The following is a 24992-nucleotide window of genomic DNA, read 5'->3' on the forward strand; positions in this document are numbered from 1 at the left end:
GATGTTCATCTTGATTTTAGCATTTTTAGATTACAGAAAGTTAATGTTATTTTAGCTCATTTATAAGATTAAATGAATTATGATAGAAATTCCATCACCTTTTTCTTTTTTTCATTGTGCTGTCATTGTAAAGTTACATATTAATTGAACTTAGAATAAAATGTAACCTTCGTTTCATTGTGGTTATGATTTAAAAACTTTGATTCAATCACTTAAGTAGATAATACTTCTAGACGGGATTTTAATAGTTTCGCATTGAATTTAAAGGGATAGTTCACCTAAAAATTTAAATTCTCTCATTTACTCGCCCTCATACCATCAGGTATGTACAGCTTTCTTTCTTCTGCAGAACAAATGAAGATTTTAAGAAGAATATTTCAGCTCTGTAGGTCCATACAATGCAAGTGAATGGTGACCAATATGAAGCTCCTAAAAACACAAAAGGAGCGTAAAAGCAATCCATACGACTCCAGTGGTTTAATAAATGTCTTCGAAACGATGCAATCACTTTGGGTGAGAAACTGATCACTATTTCAATCCTTTTTTTTTTTTTTTACTATCAAGTATAAAATATACATTTTAAGTCATTTTTTACTATAAATCTCCACATTCACATTCTGAAAGTGAAAGTGGAGATTTATAGTAAAAAAAAAAAAATGACTTAAAATGTATGTTTGTCACCCACACCTATCATATCACTTCTGAAGACAGATTAAACGACTGGAGTCATGTGTATAACTTTTATGATGCCTTTGTGATTTTTGTAGTTTGAGAGGTCTTATCACCATTTACTTGCATTGTATGGACATAACAGAGCTGAAATCTTCTAAAAATCTTTGTGTTCAGCAGAAGAAATCCATCTGTGATGGCATGAGGGCGAGTATATGAGTGAATTTTTATTTTTTGGTGAATTATCCCTTTAATTTATGAGTAGGTACATCTGTGATGACAGTAAGCAAAACTAATAGTCTAATTTCACAGATATTATCCCATTCTGGCCATTTGTAAATTCAGTAAAATCTTAAAGATACCACACAACAAAAGTGTAGAAACATCTTTAGCACTTTATTCTGGACACAGCAATCAAATTTACAATGAATGCACATGACAGTTCAGTGAGAAACAAGAACAGACACCCTGCACAACATAACAGCAACATAGAACACAAGTAACCAGTACTTTACTAGAGTTAGATCCCAAATTAATGTGTTCGTTCCTAAAAGGAATTGTAGATAAATGAAAAATTGTAGCCAAGCATGTCCAACTCTCTCTGGAAGGTTTGCCACATCTCTTTATTTCAGTTTATTTAAAGAGCCTTGCACAAAATGACAAGAACAGAGCATAAATAAAATGGGTTAATAGGAAGACAGTGTACAAAACAAAAACAGCTTAGAACATACTTACCTAGACCTTCCCTGGTAAAACCATAAAAAAATAAAGAAAAATCATCAAGAGTCAATAGCAGTTTGCAGGCCATTTGTCTGTGTCATAAATCACTCCACTATTTAGCTTGTTCACATAGCATACTGAACAACAACAACAAAATTATACTTTCTATTGATAGCATTTGGAAAACAATGTTGGCATTCAACAGGAAAAAAGTGAGCCAAGTTTGCATCTGTCACCCTTTAGGTCATGATGAGAAATCTAAAATAGGTCAAGCAGGAAATCACCTAACTAAAAAAAAAATCATATTTTTGTGTTAGAGCGCATTATTTAACAACTACATTTCTGATTTACATCTTCCTTCATTCAAAGACCCCATCATCCAATTTGTTTTTCAGAAAGACCACTTCAATTACAGAATGAGGGTGCTGAAGTCCTTTAGAATTCAAAGCAGATGTGGAAAACAGTGAAGCCAACCAACAACAACTTATTAGGTCACGATAGGAAGGGGGTGAAGTCTCAGTGGAGCAACCCTTGTGTATCTTGTGGTCCAATCTGGCTCATGGAAACTAAAGCTGGCTGGAATAGGTGCTCACCTATTCTCCATAGAGTCTCTGTGATTGACACATACTGGAGGACATAAGGGGGCAGAGCTTGTGGGTTAATGAGTGGGGAGGGGCATGCAACTGTTGATCTTGGCTTAGGTGCTCTCACTGGTCTCCAGAGACTGAATTTTGACCAGGTGGTCAGGTTTGCCTCCAGCAGCGTAGTGCTCCCACATCTGCAGGTAAAGTTTCTCCAGATCCATAGTGTACTGTTTGGTGTTGAAGAGCGGGCTGCAGATGCGCTGCTTCCACACACGGGCACGGATTTTCTTCAGGCTGTGTGGTATAAAAGAAGACATTTATGATATATTTTTTCTTTACATGTGTAAAACGAAACTTGAGTGGTGTTTGCCTGTGGAAAACTCGCCACCACAATGATAAGATGATGTGGTTTAGGGCTGTCAACTGGGTTGAGAAGCTAAATTCCAATTTTTACCTTAAAAATAACCAAAATTCAAATTAAAAGTCAGCCGATTTTAAAATTGACAGTTTCCTTAGTCCATAAGAGGGCGCAATGAATAGGCCTACATATAAACAATACAGCACTGTGTTAAAATTATTGCAGAGAACATTCCTGGCTGTTAAAAAATTTGCATCCCATTTTATAATGTGCATAGAATTAAAAAAATGAAAGTTGTAGTTTGTTCATATTCTCAAATGTTGAGTAAAAAGTAAAACGAGGGGGGAAACCACTTTAATAGACAGTTGGTGCCACAGTACTCCCTCAGACTCAAGCTTACAATAATGGCGATGCCACAGTATGTTTCATATGGCCAAAGACCTCCATCTAAGGGGCTGTTCACACCAAACACTTTTGCAACCACCCAGTTAACCATTTGTTTTCTATGTAAACTTGCACTAGACAAACATGTTTTTTCTTTTCTTAAAGAGCACCTATTATGGTTTTTCAAATATTACCTTTCATATAGTGTGTTATATAGCTGTTTGTGAATGTAAAAAAGTCTGCAAAGTTTCAAAAATCAAAGTGCACGACAAATGGAGTTATTGACACCCAAAAGAAAGAACCAATTCTGAACACCTGAAACGAGTCGTTAGTAATTCCAGACTTACTTCCTGTACTAACCTACGTAATTTGGTAACAAAAAACCCGCCTCTGGTCTTCATTGGCTGCTTGCGAACAGCTTTGACCCGCCCTCAAACACTACATTAAGCGGTAGACCAATCACAACAGACTGGGACATCTGACCAATCAGAGCAGAGGAGGCTCTCTGAAAGGAGTTTAGAATGAATCCTTTAGAACGGATCATTGAACGAGTCGTTTTTGACAAGTGGGAAAAAAAGCTGCAATTTAAATTATGAGCAAATTAAAGTCATTTTTGATCTTGGATGCATGTAAATCTTTTGTATGAGACCTTTAAAACAAAATAAGGCATGTTTAAAAACCATAATAGGTGCTCTTTAAATTCGCAAAATATTAAAATCTTTATTTGACAGCCCTATTGTGGGTGGTTGCCAGAATATTGCCAAGTGGTTGCTAGGGTTTTTGGTGGTTGCTTACTAGCCTAAGTAAAAGGAGGCCACTGCCAAGTTTGTATGATCTCCTGGTTCCTAAATTTGGCTCTGGTCCCTTCTTTAACAGGTTACCACACCTTTGGCCAATTAATGACTTCTCCAGTTATTTGTAATTACCGGGTAAGGATTTTCAAATCCTTTAATTGAGATTGCATTGATAGAGTAATTTCTAGCAGATTACATTTTTATAGAGCAGAGCATAATTAGAAAATGTTTTATTCACTATAGAAATGTTGGTAAAACTTTACAATAAGGTTCCATTCATTAACATTAGTTAATTCATTAGGTATCATGAACTAACCATGAACAATATATTTTTTTACAGAATGTATTCCTCTTTGTTAATGTTAATAAAAATACTGTTATATAAATAATGCTGATATTAACATTAACTAAGATTAACAACTGCTGTAAAAGTATTGATCATTGTTAGTTCATGTTAACTAATATTGTTAACCAATGATAACAAATGAAACCTTATTGTAAAGTGTTACCAACATTTTCAAGACTTTCCCAGGCCTGGAAATCACAATTGTAATATTCCCAGGTTTTCCTTAGGAAGTGGATATAGTACAGCCAATTGCTTAGAAAAGTACTAGCAGATCTCTCCTCAACAAGCCACATGATCTGAGGGACCATACATGCCAGTAGCACAAACGTGCTGGGTAAATTACGAGTTTCAGTATAACACTTCAGCCTTAAATGTTATTCTTAAGGGTTTGTTCAAATATAAGAACTGGGCATACAATTCCATGTCAGTGCCAAGCTTGACAGCAACATCTTCATACTCCTGACGACTCTGGGCGATAAGTTCAGGACAGCCAAGACAGGTTAGCTGAGAGGCAGCTACACGAGAAGCCAGTGTTTCTCCTGCACATGAAGAGATCAATGCATAAAAGGTTTCATTGCATAAATTATAAGAACTAATAGGTGTAATGTGCAGTTGCATTTGCTCCGAGTATGCGTTACTGACCTGGCATGGTGACCATTGGGGTACCAGCCCACAGAACATCCATGCCTGTGGTGTGGCCATTACAGAGCGGTGTGTCCAGGCACACATCCGCTAACTGCCCACGCCTCACATGCTCCTCTTTGGGTGCCACAGGAGAGAAGATGATGCGAGAGGCAGGCAGGCCCATATTCTGAGCATACTGCTGGATGTTGGGCTCACCCACTGCAGGGAAGCGCAGCAGCCAGAGCACACTGTTAGGCACACGCTTCAGGATCTACACAAAAGCAAAAGCACAGTAAGCGTCAGTTTTGCTTTTTCAACAGATGCATACTGATAATTCATCTTACAGTCTGTACAATTTTAATATCGTACACAACACGTCTACACTTTCATTTAGACATCTGATAGAAAATACTGTATTTGAGCTCCCCCTTGAACTTTCTAGATGAGAACTATTAAGTACAGCACATCCAAAGAGACTTTTCCCTCTCTTGCATCGCACACACAAAGCAACCCCCGTAGTGATGTCATCTAGTGTCAACCATTTTTCTTCGATCGGGATCGGAGCTACACTTTTGTCAGGGCTGTTTTACACAAACTGTGTCTTCAGTACACGCTGAACTCAGCGCAAAACATGTTGAAAATGCACTATAAACCAACAAAATCTTTTACAATAAAGGCTTTTATGACTCAACATAAAATATTGTACTGAACTACTCACCGTTAATAATATATTTCAATAACCCACTCTCGATAAACACTGTATTTTTGTCCGTTATCCAAGGAAATAATGTAGTAATCCAGAAATCAATTTATTTTCAGTATAGTCACACAGTACAGATGCGATACAAAACTCAAACCACATCTCGCAAGTCACGCAGCAGCTCTGCTCACCCCCTGCACACACATAATATGTGAAACAGGTGATAATCTATGGATACTTTGTTGGTTACGTTATTTCTGTTAACAGAAAATTTAGCGCAATCCTCCGAGTAGCAGGCTAGCAGCTACAAGTTTGTTTACTCATGGCAGCTGTCGACTCCTTGCGTTTCTCTCTGCTTTGTGTGTCATACGTTTTTGATCAATCACAGGCTGCAGCACCTCTCACAGTTCCTCTTCTCCCAAAAAGTACCTAACCCGCAGTAAGAGCAAAAAAGTCTCTCCAAATGGCTAAGAGGAACTATAGTTCCTCATATGCAAAAACTACGAAAAACAGTAGTTCAAAGTAAAAGTATCAAAAATGGGCTTTAGTTCTTTTAAGCTATAGCTCTATAGTCAATGCACATGACACAGAAACGCTGTATCTTACATTGGCCCACATCTGCAGTGTAGGAGGGTCGATCTTATAGAGTTGGTTGAAGTTGCAATAGACAATGGAGTCTTCAGGGAGGCCATACTGCGAGCGGGTGGTCACCACGATTGTTCTTGGAACCTCTTCTCCTGTTGCAGCTTTGTTGTTGATCTACACAGAAACATTAAGGAACACATGAGTTCTAGCTTAGATCAGTGAAAAGACAAGCATGAGACGTTACAGCATTGCCCATCCCTACAAGCCAGTCAGCTCCCCCGCCACCATGTTTGTGCCACCTTTAGCAATGGTGTGAAGGCCCAAGTGAACAGAGAAAAGGCTAGTGCACATCCTGTCTCAAAGCATGCCATTCTCAGCCAGCTTGAGTGTGCCATACCTGCAAGGCTACAGTCCCAGATACTACAACCTCCTCCACTGTAAAAATCTGAAAAACAACAACATGGTAATATTCTGACTCTACCTACTACAAAATTGTCTCTATGCCAGGGACCATATTTACAAAGATTTTATCTTACCACTAGGAATTCTCTAAAGACTTCCTAGAAAAGAGTTTTTGCTTAAAACCTATTCACAAAACTGCTAAGAGAAAGTTTTACTAAGGAACAGGGGAAAATCTAAAGGCGAGTTGACCTTGTTGCTATGGATGACGTCACGTTTTATGAGCATGCACTTAAATCGCTTAATGTGATCGGTAGACAGGGAATTGCAATTTGTTGGCAAGTTCTTTATAGACAGACACACACAAACATACATATATATATATATATATATATATATATATATACACATATACACATATATACACACACACAGTGCATCCGGAAAGTATTCACAGCGCTTCACTTTTTCCACATTTTGTTATGTTACAGCCTTATTCCAAAATGGATTAAATTCATTATTTTCCTCAATTTTACAAACAATACCCCATAATGACAACGTGAAAGAAGTTTGTTTGAAATCTTCGCAAATTTATAAAAAATAAAAAAAATGTAAAAAAAAAAATCATGTTCATAAGTATTCACAGTCTTTGCTCAATACTTTGTTGAAGCACCTTTGGCACCAATTACAGCCTCAATCTTTTTGAGTATGATGCTACAAGCTTGGCACACCTATTTTTGGGTAGTTTCTCCCATTCTTCTTTGCAGGACCTCTCAAGCTCCATCAGGTTGGATGGGGAGCGTCGGTGCACAGCCATTTTCAGATCTCTCCAGAGATGTTCAATCGGGTTCAAGTCTGGGCTCTGGCTGGGCCACTCAAGGACATTCACAGAGTTGTCCTGGAGCCACTCCTTTGTTATCTTGGCTGTGTGCTTAGGGTCGTTATCCTGTTGGAAGATGAACCTTCGCCCCAGTCTGAGGTCCAGAGCGCTCTGGAGCAGGTTTTCATCAAGGATGTCTCTGTACATTGCTGCATTCATCTTTCCCTCGATCCTGACTAGTCTCCCAGTTCCTGCCACTGAAAAACATCCCCAAAGCATGATGCTGCCACCACCATGCTTCACTGTAGGGATGGTATTGGCCAGGTGATGAACGGTGCCTGGTTTCCTCCAGACATGACGCTTGCCATTCAGGCCAAAGAGTTCAATCTTTGTTTCTCATGGTCTGAGAGTCCTTCAGGTGCCTTTTGGCAAACTCCAGGTGGGCTGTCATGTGCCTTTTACTGAGGAGTGGCTTCCTTCTGGCCACTCTACCCTACAGGCCTGATTGGTGGAGTGTTGCAGAGATGGTTGTTCTTCTGGAAGGTTCTCCTCTCTCTCCACAGAGAGATGCTGGAGCTCTGTCAGAGTGACCATCGGGTTCTTGGTCACCTCCCTGACTAAGGCCCTTCTGCCCCGATCGCTCAGTTTGGCTGGGCGGCCAGCTCTAGGAAGAGTCCTGGTGGTTCCAAACTTCTTCCATTTACGGATGATGGAGGCCACTGTGCTCATTGGGACCTTCAATGCTGCAGACATTTTTCTGTACCCTTCCCCAGATCTGAGCCTCGATACAATCCTGTCTCAGAGGTCTACAGACAATTCCTTGGACTTCATGGCTTGGTTTGTGATCTGACATGCACTTTTAAATCAAATCAAATCACTTTACACAGCCATATACAAGTACAATGGTGTGTGAAATTCTTGGGTGCAGTTCCGATCAACACAGCAGTTGTGACAGTGATGAGACATATACCAATTTACAATAACATCAAATTAACACAACACAATTTTAAGTCTAATATACACATAATTACACACAACACAATATACAAATAATAACATACACTGTACAGTACAGTACACACAATATAGATACACATTATTCAATAAAAAAGTATATATAGCATGTACAGTAGGTTGTATTGTACTGTACATTAACTGTGGGACCTTATATAGACAGGTGTATGCCTTTCCAAATCATGTCCAATCAACTGAATTTACCACAGGTGGACTCCAATCAAGTTGTAGAAACATCTCAAGGATGATCAGTGGAAACAGGATGCACCTGAGCTCAATTTTGAGTGTCATGGCAAAGGCGGTGAATACTTATGTACGTGATTTTTTTGGTTTTTTATTTTTAATAAATTTGCAAAGATTTCAAACAAACTTCTTTCACGTTGTCATTATGGGGTATTGTTTGTAGAATTTTGAGGAAAATAATGAATTTAATCCATTTTGGAATAAGGCTGTAACATAACAAAATGTGGAAAAAGTGAAGCGCTGTGAATTCTTTCCGGATGCACTGTATATACCACACACACACACAAACACACACAGATCAGCCACAACATTAAAACCACCTGCCTAATATAGTGTAGGTCCCCATCGTGCTGCCAAAACAGCGCCAACCTGAGCATTCTGAGATGATATTCTTCTCACTACAATTGTACAGAGCGGTTATCTGAGTTACCGTAGACTCTGTCAGTTCAAACCAGTCTGGCCATTCTCCATTGACCTCTCTCATCAACAAGGCATTTCCATCCACAGAGCTGCCGCTCACTGATGTTTTTGTTTTTGGCACCATTCTGAGTAAATTCTAGAGACTGTTGTGTGTGAAAATCCCAGGAGATCAGCAGTTACAGAAATACTCAAACCAGCCCGTCTGGCACCAACAATCATGCCACGGTCCAAATCACTGAGATCAAATTTTTTCCCCATTCTGATGGTTGTTGTGAACATAAACTGAAGCTCCTGACCCGTATCTGCTTGATTTTATACACTGCAGCCACACGATTGACTGATTAGATAATCGCATGGATGATTGTTTGTGTCAAACGGGCTGGTTTGAGTATTTCTGTAACTGCTGATCTCCTGGGATTTTCACACACAACAGTCTCTAGAATTTACTCAGAATGGTGCCAAAAACAAAAAACATCCAGTGGGCGGCAGTTCTGTGGACAGAAATGCCTTGAGGTCAACAGAGAATGGCCAGACTGGTTCAAACTGACGAAGTCTACGGTAACTCAGATAACCGCTCTGTACAACTGTGGTGAGAAGAATAGGTTGCCACTGTTTTGGCTGCACGAGGGGGACCTACACAATGTTAGGGAATGGATGGATGGACGGGTCGATAATAACGGGTTTCTATAGATGATTCTGCTGTCGGATGACATAGAAAATCCCAATTCATTCGCGCTACAGTTTCATTTTGCCTGTGGCCAGAGCGCAGAGCTCTCAAAACCTTAATCTCCGGTGTAATTAGGTTGTTTCGGTTCGTAGGAGAGGTTACTGCATCCCTAGCTAAGTTTACAAAAATGAAACACTCTTGCAATTCAGGTGATGCCTTTTTAGTAAATAGTACATTTTAAGTAAATGTCAATATAATATTATAAGCTTAAAATACATTGACTTGATTGTGATTCAGGCAATATTTTTATAAAGGTCAATGTCATAATATTCTAATACACTGACTCGATTGCGGTGTGGGTTGACAACAGCAGCCATGCTTTGGATTGTTTGTGATTCACTCTTAGGGATTTAGGAGTCCTCAGGATGACTTCTGAGCTGTCATGGGTTTAGGAGCTAATTTTAGCATTAAAATGCTCCAGGTATTAGCAGTGATATGCTAAACTAGCAGCTACTTTTAGCCTTAAAATATTTGGTAAATACTGGCCCAGATCCTTTTTTCATGGAAGTGTCAAATTTAATGAAGGAGATGATCAAAGGAGGAAATGGATCTGAGAGGATTAGAACAACCTGAAGAAAAAAAAAAGGCTCATGTGCGAATACAAAAAGGTGCAGGTGCAAAAGCAACAGCTTTCTGATAAACAAACATCCACACTCCTAAATCTCCATATCCATTAACAAAATTAGGCATTACTGATCTGTAAATGACCACATTTACATGCAAGAAATATTTCATTGTTAACTGAAATTTAATCCATACTACAACCTGATTGCTATAACCCAATTATGCCAATATTCTAACTAAAACACATATGAATAATATTATCCAGAATGTGCGATGTATACAGGAATATTACTATAGATGGAGCATGTACATTTTTTCTAAATAAAAGGAGTAAACAGAATTGTTTAGGAACGGATTTGCATAGAAAATACGGTCAAATATTCACTTAATTGTCATTCTAAGATTAATAGCATTGACTAAATCACAGCCTGAGCGCAAGCACAGACCCTCATAGCCAAGAAGCAGCCTAATTTTGAATTCAGTGTGCAGCGAATAAATTATTTCCTCAACCACATGCAGTCTAGTGCGGAGATCAACGCTGCTGGCATGTGGTGGCCCGTACCTGAGTGGTGGCCAGGCCGTTGCTGACGGTAAAGCCGTTGATGGTGACCTGGATCTGTCCCTGGTTGATCATGTTAATGATGGCCTCAGCAGCTGTGTTCATAGGGATGACAGGCATAGAGAGAGTGCCATTACTGTCAGCTGCCTCCTGACCATCACACTCCATCTGTTAAAGGGAAAAATGTAATATAATCATTACCATATCTGTTTAACTGGACAGTGGAATGGGAGGTAGTCTAAAGCAGGGGTTTCTAAACTACCTTCACGACTTTGACATCCGGTAGGCTTTCCAAGAAGGCTTTCACATCTATGCCATTCAGCACGATCCGATTGTCAAAAATATGTCCATTTGACTTGAAGTCAATAACTGCCTTTTTCTATAGAGCCAAAAGACACATTAATTCAATCAATTTCAACACATTTTAAAAATGTTTATCATAGACAATTACAGAGACCCAATCTTACCTTGAGGTGAGGGAACATGTTAGCATGATCTCCAATGAAGAAAGTGTTTGGCATGTAAGCCAGTTTCTCAGAGTATTGCTCAGCAACCTCAATAGGAGAAGTCTCCTTATCACTGATGATGTAGTCCATGAACTGAGCTCCACTGGTGCCCGGGTAACCAAGCCACATAGTCTGGGATGGATTGAAAAAAATCAATATAATTAGTATTCAATTAAATCTTTACAGTGCTTTTTGGGTTCCTGTTAGAATGTTAAAAGTTACACACTGAAGTTTAAATGGATAGTTCACAATTCTGTCATCATGTACTAACAATCATTCTCTTTTCTTTCTTTTTTTGTTGTTGCATCTTTTCTCCATACAATGAAAGTGAATGATGCTTGAGGCTAACATTCTGCCTAACATCTCCATATGTGTGCTACAAAAGAAAGAAAATTCAAACAAGGTTGGAACAAAACAAGGGTGGTTAAATTATAACAGAAATGTCATTTTTGGGTGAACTGTCCCTTTAATATTTTGTATTAGGGAAGGGGTTTTCAAAGTCTTAAACAGTAAGCCCCCACCGCTGACAAAATGTAGCAAAATTAACAAAATATTTTCACGCATCGATAATCAGAAAATTTTCCCAATGATTATCAATATATATGGTGCTGACTTCAATTATCTTAATAATAAATTTGCAAAGATTTCAAACAAACTTCTTTCACGTTGTCATTATGGGGTATTGTTTGTAGAATTTTGAGGAAAATAATGAATTTAATCCATTTTGGAATAAGGTTGTAACATAAAATGTGGAAAAAGTGAAGCGTTGTGAATACTTTCCGGATGCACTGTATGTATGTGTGTGTGTGTATATATATATATATATATATATATATATGCGCATTTTTTCAGATATAAATAGGGTTGCTCATTGCACAGTAGTCTTTGTCTCTTCAGACATTTTTCTCAACACAACTTTGGTCTGGCAGATGACATGACGCATTCTAAAATTAGAAACAATTATTTTCTACAAACATACACACACACACAAACACCGCCGCTGCTGTTCGCCATCTCCAGAGGCTGCTCAAAATTCTGCAGCACCCAAGGAGAGAAACTTGCATAGTTTTCCATTAAATTTGACTCAAATTCATTATCTAAGATCAAAGAATAGGACGATATAGCCTTCAGTGGAAGATATATTGTGTAGATGTATCTTTCATATAGCCTACACAATGTATTTTCAGTTACAAGTATGACTTTTTGTGGTTTGACAGCTTTTAAACCTCTTTATGGCTAAATACAGAATAAACTGCATAATTTTTAATAATTCAGTTTGCGCAGTTACTTCAATTTCATAAACTAACCTCTAAACTCATCAACATCAACTTGTTCATTCCTGAAGTACAAAAACCTTTGTAACTTGTTTTGTTAATGGTGATGACTAGACCCACTTAGTTTGGACTGCCACCTGCACCGCATCAATCAGGCATGTGATCGGCAAAGGGCAAAAAAAAAAAAAAAAAAAAAAGAACAAAAAGGAAAATGTACCGAGCAACCTCTGAGGATTACAAAACTGCTCAAATGGAGTGCAGAAGTTATGAAATTGGGAACTTTTTAAGTCCATTTAGCCTGTTATTCTGTCTTCTGACACCTGCATACAGGCATATTTATAGAAAACATTCGAATGAACAGTACAGGACCAATAAGAGCAAAACTATTCTAATAAAAAATTCACCCAGTAAAAGTTACGCAACATATTATGGTTAAACAGTCAGGACATTGCTGAAAATAATTAACAGGTAAGCAAGTCTAAAAATAAAATAGGCAGAAAAGATGTGCATATTTTGCAACTTGCATTAGATACACTACAAAATATTACAGCTGTTCACTCAAGGAAGTTAGCCAATATCAGTTAAGATTAAAAAAAAAAAAAAATAGCTAGGTTAGAAATATTGGCCTATGACAAACGTAAACCTTCTATATTATCCTAAAATGTAGGCATACCTAGCATACAATAACCATTTACTGCTTACTCAGACCATATTTTTTTGTTGAGCGAAATTAACATGTCAGCGTGGTCTGGTGACAGATGAGACCTGACTCACTTGCGTTACATTGCGTTGCGAACTCCATTATAATCAATGACGCTGTCTACACTGGAAGCGTCCGGTGAAGTGCGTCACATCAACAATAAACAGATGCCCAATCTATTTTGCGGTGCACGCGCTGGCAGTCCTGCCAGCAAGACAAATGGACTGGTTTAGAGCGCTTGATTTGTCCAGTGTAGACAGCTGTTGCAGCGCGTCAGCAGACGTGCCCGGAGTAGACAGGTGAGGCGATTAATCCCTGAACTTGAAAAAGTCCATTCGGATGGAACAATAAACCCTTTGTTCACACCGCTGCTGAATGTGGCCCAAATCAGATTTTTTCACTCACGTGACAAAAAAAATAGCAACTTGCATTTCGCACTTCCTGCAGCATGACCAGTGATCCCCATTGATACTTTGCTTCTCTTTGTGAGAGGACATTTTCCTGCATGTGCCGCGAGCAGGTTAGAAGCAGCGCGTCTTCTCACTCATGACACGTGCCGAAAAATGCAACATTTAAAGCATTACAGCAGCATTTGCTTCATGTATGACACTTGAATGACACTTGTGTGTGTGAAGAGTGTCAAGAATGCACTGTTTATATTAACACCCGATGAGATATTACACCCCCCCATTTCTTTAAAAAATTTTTAACGGATTTACACAATTCACGTGGGTCACAATTTTAGGTCGGAAAAGACAAAATTCCGTATTAATGCAGAAAAATCACATCCCTGATCAAAGCGTTCTGTGTTATGATACCTGTGCCTTGTCTTTTTCTCATCCGGTGTGTGACCAGCTTCAGTAAATGCTACCAATGCTATTACACCAGACTACATTAAACAGAAGGCCAACTGAGTGAATTGGAAAGCACGCAAATAAGGCTTCTCATTTAAATATTGGCTAATGTTAATATATCAATGCCTCTAAAATATATCGATAAAACAACATGGCAATCAATAATCAACATATCAATATTTTATGACATGCCTAATAATAACGGCAAAAAGCTATGGTCTATTAAGCTGGACTATGGTCTATTAAGGTATACATTTTTATTGTATTTATCATCATTCTCCATGCCTCCCCTGACATGCTCTGGCATGCAAACATCCCAAATAAATGGAGATGACTTTCCATGGAGGTTATTAGGGGGACACTCAAATGCTTACCTGAATTGGAGCTGGGCGCAATGCAAACAGCTCATTGCGTGCTCCTTTAGTATAACCATTCATGTTGACCAGGATGTGAACTCCATCTTGGTGGATCCTGTCTGCTGCTTTTCCATTGCAAGGAATCTATGGAGACACAAAACATGATGAAACCACAACTGTAAAATAGATACTGCACGTATATACTGGGCACATTTATTCTAGGCATACATATACTGACCTGTGAGAGGTCAATAAAGTGGTGAGTCTCTGCCATGACTTTGACTCTAAAGTTGGTGCTGTCATCAGGGCTGAGGGCGTAGCAGAACACCTGAAATAACAACAGTATAAGAACCCCAAATCTCCACAGGGTGTTCAAAGAACAGATCAAGCTTTTTAACTGCAATACAGCAGGCTCCTCACCTCAAACTTCTCAGAGTTGTGCATTCCAGGGATGGACTGCATCAGGTGGGATGTAGGATGGTTGCCAAAATCAGAGCTAACATAGCCCACACGCAGACGTCCCCCACTAGCCTTCAGGTCCTTTGGATATTCATAGGCAGGTTTATGCAGAGCATTGATCTATAGAACAGATTACATAAACGTTCAAACACTAATTTTACACTGCAATCAAGCTGTTAAAGACAACATGAAATCAAAAAAGGACACTATTTACTGTCTTAATAAATATCCTTTTTGTCCTAACCAGTCATGACCGCTGCATGTTCATGCTACGATTGTGTCATGTTGCACAGCATTTTTGTTACTGGAACCTTGTCTCACATGGTTATGATGGTCATTTTTTAATGAATAAAAACAATATTTTTTCTTTTTAATAAAATGTCCTCTGACACATTCCTGAAACACCATTTCTGCATCCAAGGCTGCGTGGAAAAACAATATTAACCTAATACATTTTTAACAATCTTTATATCATGAACATTCTGTTATACTCAGAAATACATTGTATTATGGAAGTCAACTGAGTTGCGATTGCAGTTTGATGTTGTCTTTCTTATGACACAAGTCAATGTCCAGATGTAATATATCAAGATATACACAGAATAGAGCAGCATGGGCCTGTGTGAACACTTAAATACTGAAATTAGCTGAACTACTGAAACTGACCAATTTAACAGTAATATCTGATGTTAATAGTGTTGGTGGGGACCGTTAATACAAACCTTATCCAAACAGAGGTTCCCATGCCTCTCAGCTATGGCTTTACGGAAACTGTGAGAGAGGGGGTAAAGCATGCTGTGATGGGGATGCACCGACGGCAGCCGGTTCTTATCCAGTTGGTCGGCCACAATGCTGACCAGCTTCTTCATTCGCTCATCATAGTCTGTCCAGTCACACACAATCTGAGCAGGACAGCAGAATATTACATTATACAAAGATTCACACCAGCTAAAAACTCTTAAATGTGTGCATTCATGAAGTGTGCATACCTGTAGACAGTGAGCTAGGTTACAGTAAGCATCAGGAAAGTCAGGCTTGAGTTTCAGGGCAGTGCGGTAAGATGCAATAGCCTCGGGAATGTTCCCAGAATCCTTCAGAGAGAATGTCACAATTCGACATTTGAGTTCAAAATAACAAAAAACAAAACAAAAAAAAAAGTTTTTCTTAAAGTCCATAAAGATTATAAAATTATACCTTGTGTATGGAAGCCAAGTTACTGTGAGCATCAGCAAAAGCAGGGTTTATCTGAATGGCACGAGTGTAGCACTGCAGGGCTCCCTGAACATCCTGCATCTCTTTAAGAGTGTTGCCCATGTTGGAGTAAGCATCAGCAAATGTGGGGCTGATTCTGTTTAGTTGTAAACAACAAACGACGATGAGAATTTGAGACATCAACTTGAAATGACAGTTGAAGTTGATATATATATTTTTTTTAATTTCTTTTTAATTAGCATAACATTACTTAATAAGAAAACCAAGTCAACATGCCTAATGGCCTCCTTATAGTGCATGAGAGCTTCCTGAAGTTTCCCCTGCTGCTGCAGGACACTGGCAAGATTCGAATGGGCAGCAGCAAACTCTGGGAACACCTGTCAAAAAAAGCATCCCATATGTATCACTCTAAATAACTTCAATATCCTAATTAATATTATGTGGGTAATGTTTCTATGGATTTTACTGGTCTGTTGCTCTTACCTCTAGAGCTTTCCTGTATAGCTGCACAGCTTCCTCAATGTTGCCCTGTTCACGCTTGATGTTGGCCAGATTGTTAAGAGAGTCAGCATGGGTGGGGCACAAACGCAGGGCTGTGTTGTAGCACTCCTCAGCTTCAGACACCTAACAGGAAACATGCAAGTTAGCTGGCATTGAAATGCTCGACTTGAAGGCAACTATGGGAAATGGTGGGGAGAGGGAAGAGCTTGCAAACAAATCTCATCCCTTCTTAAAGGTGCTGTGAGCGATTTTAGCCATTCTGGAATTTCCAAAAGCTGAGCCGTTGGATTAGCCATGCCCCCTCTTTCCAAAACCCAGTACTCCAAAGATACCAAATGAGCTTTATTGAGACCGACACAGAGAAGAAGCGGCTGTCAAAAACAACAGCAGCAAAATAGCACCCTCAACAGACAACTGTTATTAAAAACATGGCATAAAAATGTAATTAACCCTCAATAATTCGCTACACCTACAACACTATGAGAACACGCAAAATGATTGACAGGCAGAAAGTGTCAGAGACTGCGGCCTGCGAACAGATTTTGTTTACAGGCAGTGAGATATCTCACGACACTTCTTTCGTTAATATCTTTCAGGGAGTAATATTTTGCATACCCTTTTTATGAAAAAATTGCTTACAGCACCTTTAAGCTATAGTTATCGCAAGATATTTAAGGATGCTTGCAAACAGAGGGTTGTAGATATGAGTCGACAGCTGGGACACATGACAGAGGCATTACTTGTGAAAACAATCATAGTTTCTTACATTGCCCTTCTCCTTCAGGGCATTAGCAAGATTGCAGTATGCATCAGGAAAGTGTGGCTGCAGCTCGATGGCACGTCGGTAGGTGTCAATGGCCAAGTCAATCAAACCCTGCTCATAGTACACGCAAGCCAGGTTCCCATGGACAACAGCATGGTTAGGACTCAGACTGAGGGCTCGAAGATAACCAGCAACAGCTCTTTGGGAAGAAAACCAGTGAAACCACATGAAGAAACATTTTAGGCTATAAGGCAAAATGTCATTATTAATAGTGAATGAACAATCAATGTAAAGAGAATTATTTACCTGTCAAAGATACGAGCCTCTTTCAGAACATTGCCCAAATTGATGTAAGCATCCAGAAAGTTTGGATCCAAAGTCACTGCCTGTAAAGGCAATTGAATGCGTCTTGTAAACACTATATTTGTTAAAACAAGCTCTCCTAACACATTTCCAAAAATGGCCTTAACCAAGTGTTGACAAACCTTCTCAAAATGATGTATGGCCAGCCAGATCTCTCCCTGGGCGTTGAATACACAGCCCAGGTTACTCCATGCCACGGCAAAGTTTGGCTGAGTTTCGATTGCCTTCAGGTAACAAGCCTTGATCAGGTTAACAGTAAAAACCAAGAGGAAGAGTAGGCAGAGAGAGGAACAGCAGAGTAGAGAGGAGGGGTTGTAAAAGAAAATAAACCAAAAGATAAAAATAAAAAAAAAAGGAAGAAAAACAAAAAGGGCAGACAAAAGAAGAGTTAGTATCCATTCTCAAACAAAGCAAAAAGTGAGTCTACAGCATGGGCTCGCGGGCGCAAAATACTGTCGCACTAAGCTGCACACTTTTTCCTACGCTGCGCAGATCCAACCAACACCTACACTCCGACTTTCATTCTTCAGTTATGCGGTTTTGAAACAAATATGATCCATGATATTACGTTTAATATGATATTTCAGTACAAACATGTTGAATTAAATTCTGCTCTGAGATCGTAAAAAGTTGCAAGACAAATGTATTACTTAATCTAAAGTCAATTCCACAACCTTAAATGCAAGTGTGGCATGCAGGTGGAGGTCCCTGTAATGCAAGCGCAAAAAGCCACACGGGCAGCCACTTGGTGTTGCCGTGCCGCAGTCGCCGCTTGCGCCGTTTTTCGCTAGCGCCCGCATTCGCCTGCGCAAACACCAGCTCAGGGCGCAGACTACAGACCTGGAGTAATCCAATCCCCCCACCAGACTGGCACACACTATGAAACCCTCTTCCCATTTGGGGTGTGTAACTGGAGTTAGATCCCATGGCCAAATCTATATATATCTAAAGGGATTATCAACTGGATTTCCAGCAAGTTAGCATTACTTCATAGTTGTCGCCAATGTTGTCATATGTAGGGCTGGGTAGCCACTGGGTGCCATGCTAGCAGGGAGGGCACGCAGGTCTGCAACCCGCAAGCCAGGGGGATGAGGGGTGGGGAGGGAGTGTGGTTCAAGCGTGCGCCTTTTTGGTCGCATTTGAATCGATTTTGTCGCTGCGCAGCCCCTGCGCAGCTGCAGACTCACAGCGCATCATCTGCTCAGCAGAACGCTGCAACTCCAAATAAAGGAGAAAAAAATAAATCATACTCCAAAATGAACAGGAAAAAAAAAGACAAGTAAGAGAGTTAGAGGTTCTTACTGTGCATTTCTCTTTTAAATTACTTGGGCATTAATCTTTCTTTCGCTCTTATTTATTATTCCTTTCTTGCTTGCTTTTGTTCTTCAAAGGTAGCCACAAGACAGAAGAACTCAGGCATTGGAGTAAGGTGTTTTTCTTTTGTTGGCTGTTACAAACCCGTTACCATATTTTTGGACTTTGTCTGGGGGGCGGCCGCAGCTGGAAGAAGAGGAGAGGACTGATGCTGCCCTAGTGTTCCTTTCCACCGGACCGCACCTACGCAGGAATAGAGTCACCCACCTGAAACCTTCTAAATAACAATATCAGTGGTGGAAAACCAAAAGAGACAAAATAAGAAAACAAGAACGTTAGTAAAAGTTTGCAATCAAGACATTTCACATGGACATAAAAACTTGTGTTGAAAAACAAAACAAGTAAAAACCAAGAAGGCAGCTTCATAAATGACCTAACATCAGTTTAAACCCATGCAATGTAAAGGATTTTTCATTTGAAGAGAAAGGAATATGTCTGTAAGGGGTCGAGAGTGAAGAAAGGCTTTGAGATTAGTTTTACACAGATTGTTTTGTTTCAATTGTTGTCACATTTAAAATACAGACAAAGGGAGGCGAACTGGCTTGATCTTCCTCAAATGAACTGATCACATTTCTCTGGGAATATTATTAATATCATAACATACAAGGGGGAAGAAAAATAATCATTGATTCTTTTCTTTTCCTTTGATGTATTCTTTGTTTACATGGTTTAATACCTTGTTTGCTTTATCCTGTCCTGCCTTCTTGACTCCTGGCCAATGGATAAGGAAAAAAAGCCTCAGGTTTAAAGATTTCATAATCATCTAGAAGCCTCCACAGCTCTGAAATAAAGAGGTCATCGCTTGTGTCGCGCATGAATAATTCTTTCTCTCTATCATGGTATCTGACGCGTGCAGTGGAGTGCATATAGGGATCTGTCTGCCTGGCACAACCCAGGGCGGACGCATAGTTTTCGAAATACAAAAACCCTCCCAAACCTGGTTAGCCTTACTTTACTATGGGAAAGTAACACTGAACTGGGGAAAAATGAGGACTAAACTTATACCGGGATCTGATTGAATGCACTGTGATGAGCATCTGCTGACTCGGCTGATGGGTCAGGCAGACAGTTCATTGCGCGCACACTCCACGGGCCCTGAGCGAGCGCGCGGGGGGGTTAGGAGCGACAGAGCTGGTGGGGGAGCCGCTGGCACCCTTGTACTCTTCCCCACTCCGCCCCCCCTGTGGCACCAAATAAGAGGGCTTCTAACCAACAAGTGGAGAATTTCACATACATTTTCTCTTCAATCTCCCAAAGTCCCACTGGCACCATAAATTGCAATGCTGCCTCTAAGCAGTGAAAGAAGACATTTACTAGGGCCTCAAAATTCTGAGGAAGTAAATCCAAATTGAACCGACAGCCAAATGGCCATTCTTAAGCTTTTGAGGGGTATGAATGGTTTTAAAGAACGCAAGGGACCAGAACTAGATGGTTAAGGTTAGAAGCCATCTTATTTTTTGCATAGCAAAGAACACTACCTTCATCAGTCCATTTATTTCTCCAAGACCGAGCCAGCAAAATCCCTCCATGAGACTAAAAGGAAAAAAAGCATGCCAATGCAGCAGCAATTGTTTTAGGATCCCCATTTGTAGAGACACAGAAAAGCCCAGCCTTTCTTCCTGTGTGTGTGTGTGTGTGTGTGTGTGTGTGTGTGTGTGTGTGTGTGTGTGTGTGTGGTGGGGGGGGGGGGGGGGGTCGGTTGGATGAAGCACAATGCTTGGACTGAGAGAAGCACTGGAGTGAGAGAGGGCAAGAAGGGGTGGACAGAGGGGGCGTGTATGTTATTTAGCCATTCAAAAGAATACCAAAATAAAAAGTGGGGTAAAGGGATTGTAATATTGCTAAAATGAATAACCCCAATAAAGATTTGCTTCTGAGCAATGTGATGTAAGAGTGGCCTGGTACGGTGCATTACTTTTAGTACAATTTGCTCTAGTTGCTAGGACTGGATGGGTAAAGAGTGTGCTGACGTGGGGCTGTAGACGTGGGGGAAAGAAATGAGCAAAAGGCACCACTCTCTAGAGAGTGTTTACAAGAACTTAGTGAAGAAAAAGACTCACTCACTCCGAAAGTACAAGAGCAAAGAGTCAGATGGGGGATTGTAGTCTACAACAATGATTCTAAAATAATAAAAAAACAAAAAACAAAGGTGCAGCGGCCGACATGTTTAAACATACCTTTGCTTCTTCAAGGCGCCCGAGCGCTTTTAGGAGGTTACCCAAGTCACTGCGTACACAATACAGATCCTGTAATCAAATAAAAAAAATCAACATCAATAATCAATAACCAAAAAAATACAGTAAAAAATGTGTCAGGTCTAGGCGATATATAGAACATGCATTATATTTTTAATATTGGGCATATAAAAATTCAGCAACACCCTAAAAATTCCATTACTATTTTCCATAATATTATAATGTTGGCCAGCAAGTCTCCCCAAGACAGTCACAACTCATATGAGAACGTAATGACAAATGTTTTAATCGGTCTCTTATTAAAAAATTTATTTGATCCTTTCTGTTCTTTACAGTCAATTGTTGATCAAAAACAACAAAAAACTAACAGTTGAAGGACTATTCCGGGTTCAATAAAAGTTAAGCTCAATCGACAGAGTTTGTGGCATAATATTGATTACAACTCAAATTAACTTGCCCCCACCCCACCTTTCTTAAAAAAAAAAAAAAAGCACAAATCTGGGCTACTGTGAGGCACTTACAATGGAAGTGAATGGGGCCAATTTGTAAACGTTAAAATACTCACTATTACAAAAGTATAGCCACAAGACGCGAACATTGTGTTAACATGATTTTAGTGTGATAAAATCACTTACTAACCTATTCTGTGTAAAGTTAGAGCTAATTTGACAAATGTTGATTCAATGAATGCGTGTCATGTTCTATATTTAATGTACAATGATCATAATGCAAGGCAAGCACGTTGCAGATAAATGCCCCATTTCAGTGGAATTTAGCTTCGGATTTGATATAGATTAAGTATTTTAAATGGGTCGCATAAACACATTTTTTGGACTGTTTTCTGAAGGTTGGTTTCTTTTTAGAGTAGTCAACTTCAAAATTTCTGTTTTATCGTCAGTGAAATTAGTCGTTCAGCACATCCCTATTAAATACACTGTGACTCACTGAAATGATTCGTAACCGAACTCACAGGATTGTACTGGAGAGCCGACACATACGCCTGGACTGCTCCCTCCATGTCACCAGCTGCCACCAGCGCTGCTGCCAGGTTGATGTATCCATCAATGAAGTCCGGTTTGAGACGGAGTGCATGACGGTAGTGCTCGATAGCCTCCTGTAGCTGCCCCCGTTCTTTGTAGACATTGCCCAGGTTGGAGTAGGCCTCAGCCAGCATGGGGTTCTGCTTGATAGCCAGAGTGCTGAAGTGGGCCGACCTGCATGCCAAGAAAAGGTTGGGAAAATGAACTGTAACTGAGACTGGACATAATCCTTCCACAAGACTGTGCACCAGACACCCCAACCAATAAAGACCCATAAACACCACGCTATGTATGTTCCAATGAAGCCCAATCAACCTCAGTGAAGCAGACCCACCACGTCCATGAAGGGAGAGCAAAGCTGCCCATCTCACCTGTCAAGCCTGCGACACTGGAAGTGGATAGAGGAGAGCAGCAGCAGGACGCCAGTATTATCCGGCTCCTGCCTCCACAGCTGCATACAGTGGCGCTCTGCTGCCTCAAAATCTCCTGACTGATATTCACGATGCGCCAGCTCTGCCAACCCTTGGAAGGAAAGCATACGTTTGGTTGGTTCTGGAGCACCAACGCAACCCAGAGGAGGGGGGAAACAACATGTTAGAAGAAATGGAAATGAGGCAAAAATAAATAAATAAATAAAAAATGACAAGAACATTTGTTCTTTTATTTATTAAAGTAACATTTTATTGTGTTGAACTATTTTTATGCAGTATGTAATGATAAATATGACTGCATAAACCTCTAAACTAGCTTTTAATGGTTCCCTGTAATGATGCTTGAATATATTTAATGTTCTGCCATAAAAAAATAAAATAGAAAGGATTTTATGAATTTTCAAAGAAACTTAGCATCTAAAACCTAAAATGATTGAAATTAATGATTTTACATCATTAATAAATTAATGACAAATAACTTTTCACCCAAAAATGAAAATTCTCTCATTTACTTATGTCAGATGTGTCTGACTTGCTTTCTACTGCTGAACACAAATTACGATTTTTTTAGAAGAATAGCTCAGCTCTGTAGGTCCATACAATGCAAGTGAATGGTGACCAAAATTTTTAAGCTCCAAAAAAGTAATCCATTAGACTCCAGTGATTTAATCCAGGTCTTCTGAAGCGATCTGATTGGTTTTGAGTGAGAACAGATGAAAAAATAACTCCTTTTTCACTGTACATATTGCCATTGCAGTCTCTAGGCACAATCATGATTTCAAGCTCGATTACACTTCTAGTGCGTGATGCATGGGCAGATCGCTAGATGGCACTAGGAAGTGTAATCGAGCTTGAAATCATGATCGTGCTTAGAGACTGTAACGACAAAATGTGCAGTGAAAAAGGAGTTACATTTGGTTCTGTTCTCACTCAAAACCTATCAGATAGACATGGATTAAATCACTGGAGTCTAATGGATTACTTTTTTGGGCTTTTTGGAGCTTCAAAATGTTGGTCACCATGCACTTATATTGCATGGACGTACAGAGTCTAGATATTCTTCTAAAAATCTTAATTTGTGTTCTGCTGAAGAAAGAAAGTCATACACATCTGGAATGGCATGAGGGAGAGTAAATGAGAGAATTGAAATTTTGGCGTGAACTAATACTTCAAAGGTTAAAAAAAGATGTCAAGGGGTGAATAGGGATGACAATAAAAAGCAGTGGTGTGTACAAAGGATTCAGGAATGAATGAGCATGAAACATGAAAAGGAGAATATATAGTGTGCACACTACAACTACTAAATATAGACTATTATTAGAATGTATTTCTATCAGTGTTGGGTGTAATGCATTACTAATTAATTAAATTACTTCATTAAAAAGTAAGGGATTACTCTCAATTCTTCAGTAATTTAGTTACTTCTGATATAATTGCGTTAAATACTGTAAAGACTATTGAACAATTCTAAATAAAACAATAGTGAATTTAAAATCGAAATTGAACGTCTAATGTTAAAATATATGTTTTTTAATTCAACGCAGCCCCCTTAAATTCTTTGGCCAGTTCATGAATAATTTATTTGATTTTATATGATTTATCTGAAAGAATTAAAAGAACAGTTTCATGTCTATCCTTGTATTTTTCATCTGGTCAAGGTTGATCAGGGTTTTACTAAGTAATTAGTAATGCAATTACTTTTCAGACAGAGCAATTAGTACAATAATCAAATTACACTGTAGAGGTAATTAGTAGTCAGCAATTAATTACTCTTTTAGAGTAACTTATCCAACACTGATTTCTATATATTAAACTACAAGTATATGGAAGATATAGACAGGAAGCTACATTTTTCTATCATTTGAATCATCATCGTAATAACGTTAGCTAGCTGTTGTCTTGTTAAAATGAGATAAATACTACTTTAATTTAACTAAAAGCAGCCTAAATATTGTATAGGAACCATTCGTGGATGGATATTATCAGATATATTATTCAGCTATTTGACAGTTTAATCACAAAAAGCATTCAGAGACGTTAAATATACTGCTAGTTAACAAACTAGACAAAAATCAACTGACTTTTTTTTATATTTCAAATGCATAAAGGCGGGAATCACAGCGAGCTTTTCTTTTCTTTTTTATCTCGAGCCCAACGGTCGTTATTGTCATGGTTACCTGTGCTGTCAGCCACGTTCCCCACCGAGCTCGCCATCTCTCCTTCACTCTTTACTGGCTCCTGTGCAGCGGCTGACGGTGCGACGATATAAGAGAATATAAATCTAAAAGGTCAAATACTTTTAAAACTATATGCGGATTTTTTGGCAAAAGGAAGACGTTAACACTGAAGTCTTCGTTAAACAGCCTGCGGTCCTTCTGTCTAGTAAAATAGGCGAATTTAAGTTCGATGCTATCACCATCGCGGTATTTTTGCTAACAATGGCATCTACCCTGC

The 24992-nt window shown here is 39.3% G+C and overlaps 1 protein-coding gene across 2 annotated transcripts; it reads right to left on the bottom strand.

The window, feature by feature from the left end:
- Positions 1-1273: 1273 nt before the first annotated feature.
- On the bottom strand, positions 1274-24992 carry LOC127412837 (UDP-N-acetylglucosamine--peptide N-acetylglucosaminyltransferase 110 kDa subunit-like). Of its 2 annotated transcripts, none has more exons than XM_051649500.1 (22): positions 24716-24992; positions 22479-22629; positions 22038-22281; positions 21050-21118; positions 17621-17737; positions 17442-17521; positions 17139-17334; positions 16355-16495; positions 16148-16248; positions 15854-16007; positions 15649-15750; positions 15382-15561; positions 14621-14779; positions 14439-14528; positions 14219-14344; positions 10978-11148; positions 10773-10889; positions 10514-10678; positions 5786-5938; positions 4498-4750; positions 4271-4394; positions 1274-2267 (listed from the first exon to the last, which is right to left on the bottom strand). In XM_051649500.1, the coding sequence occupies exons 1-22, from the start codon at positions 24750-24752 to the stop codon at positions 2087-2089; spliced, it is 3111 nt and encodes a 1036-aa protein (XP_051505460.1). In that variant the 5' UTR covers positions 24753-24992; the 3' UTR covers positions 1274-2086. The 2 variants fall into 2 exon arrangements, with proteins under 2 accessions (XP_051505460.1, XP_051505459.1); XM_051649499.1 differs by having other exon boundaries at positions 22479-22659.

The sequence above is a fragment of the Myxocyprinus asiaticus genome, chromosome 22 (assembly GCF_019703515.2).
Source record: "Myxocyprinus asiaticus isolate MX2 ecotype Aquarium Trade chromosome 22, UBuf_Myxa_2, whole genome shotgun sequence".
In the NCBI taxonomy this organism is placed as follows: Eukaryota; Metazoa; Chordata; class Actinopteri; order Cypriniformes; family Catostomidae; genus Myxocyprinus; species Myxocyprinus asiaticus.

Coding starts and splice junctions, on each gene's coding strand:
- LOC127412837 (XM_051649499.1), bottom strand. CDS start 24,752: ATGGCGAGCTCGGTGGGGAACGTGGCTGACAGCACAG. Junction 16,008..16,147: donor CACTATAAGGAGGCCATTAG/GCATGTTGACTT, acceptor ACAACTAAACAG/AATCAGCCCCACATTTGCTG. Junction 10,890..10,977: donor ACATGTTCCCTCACCTCAAG/GTAAGATTGGGT, acceptor TTGGCTCTATAG/AAAAAGGCAGTTATTGACTT.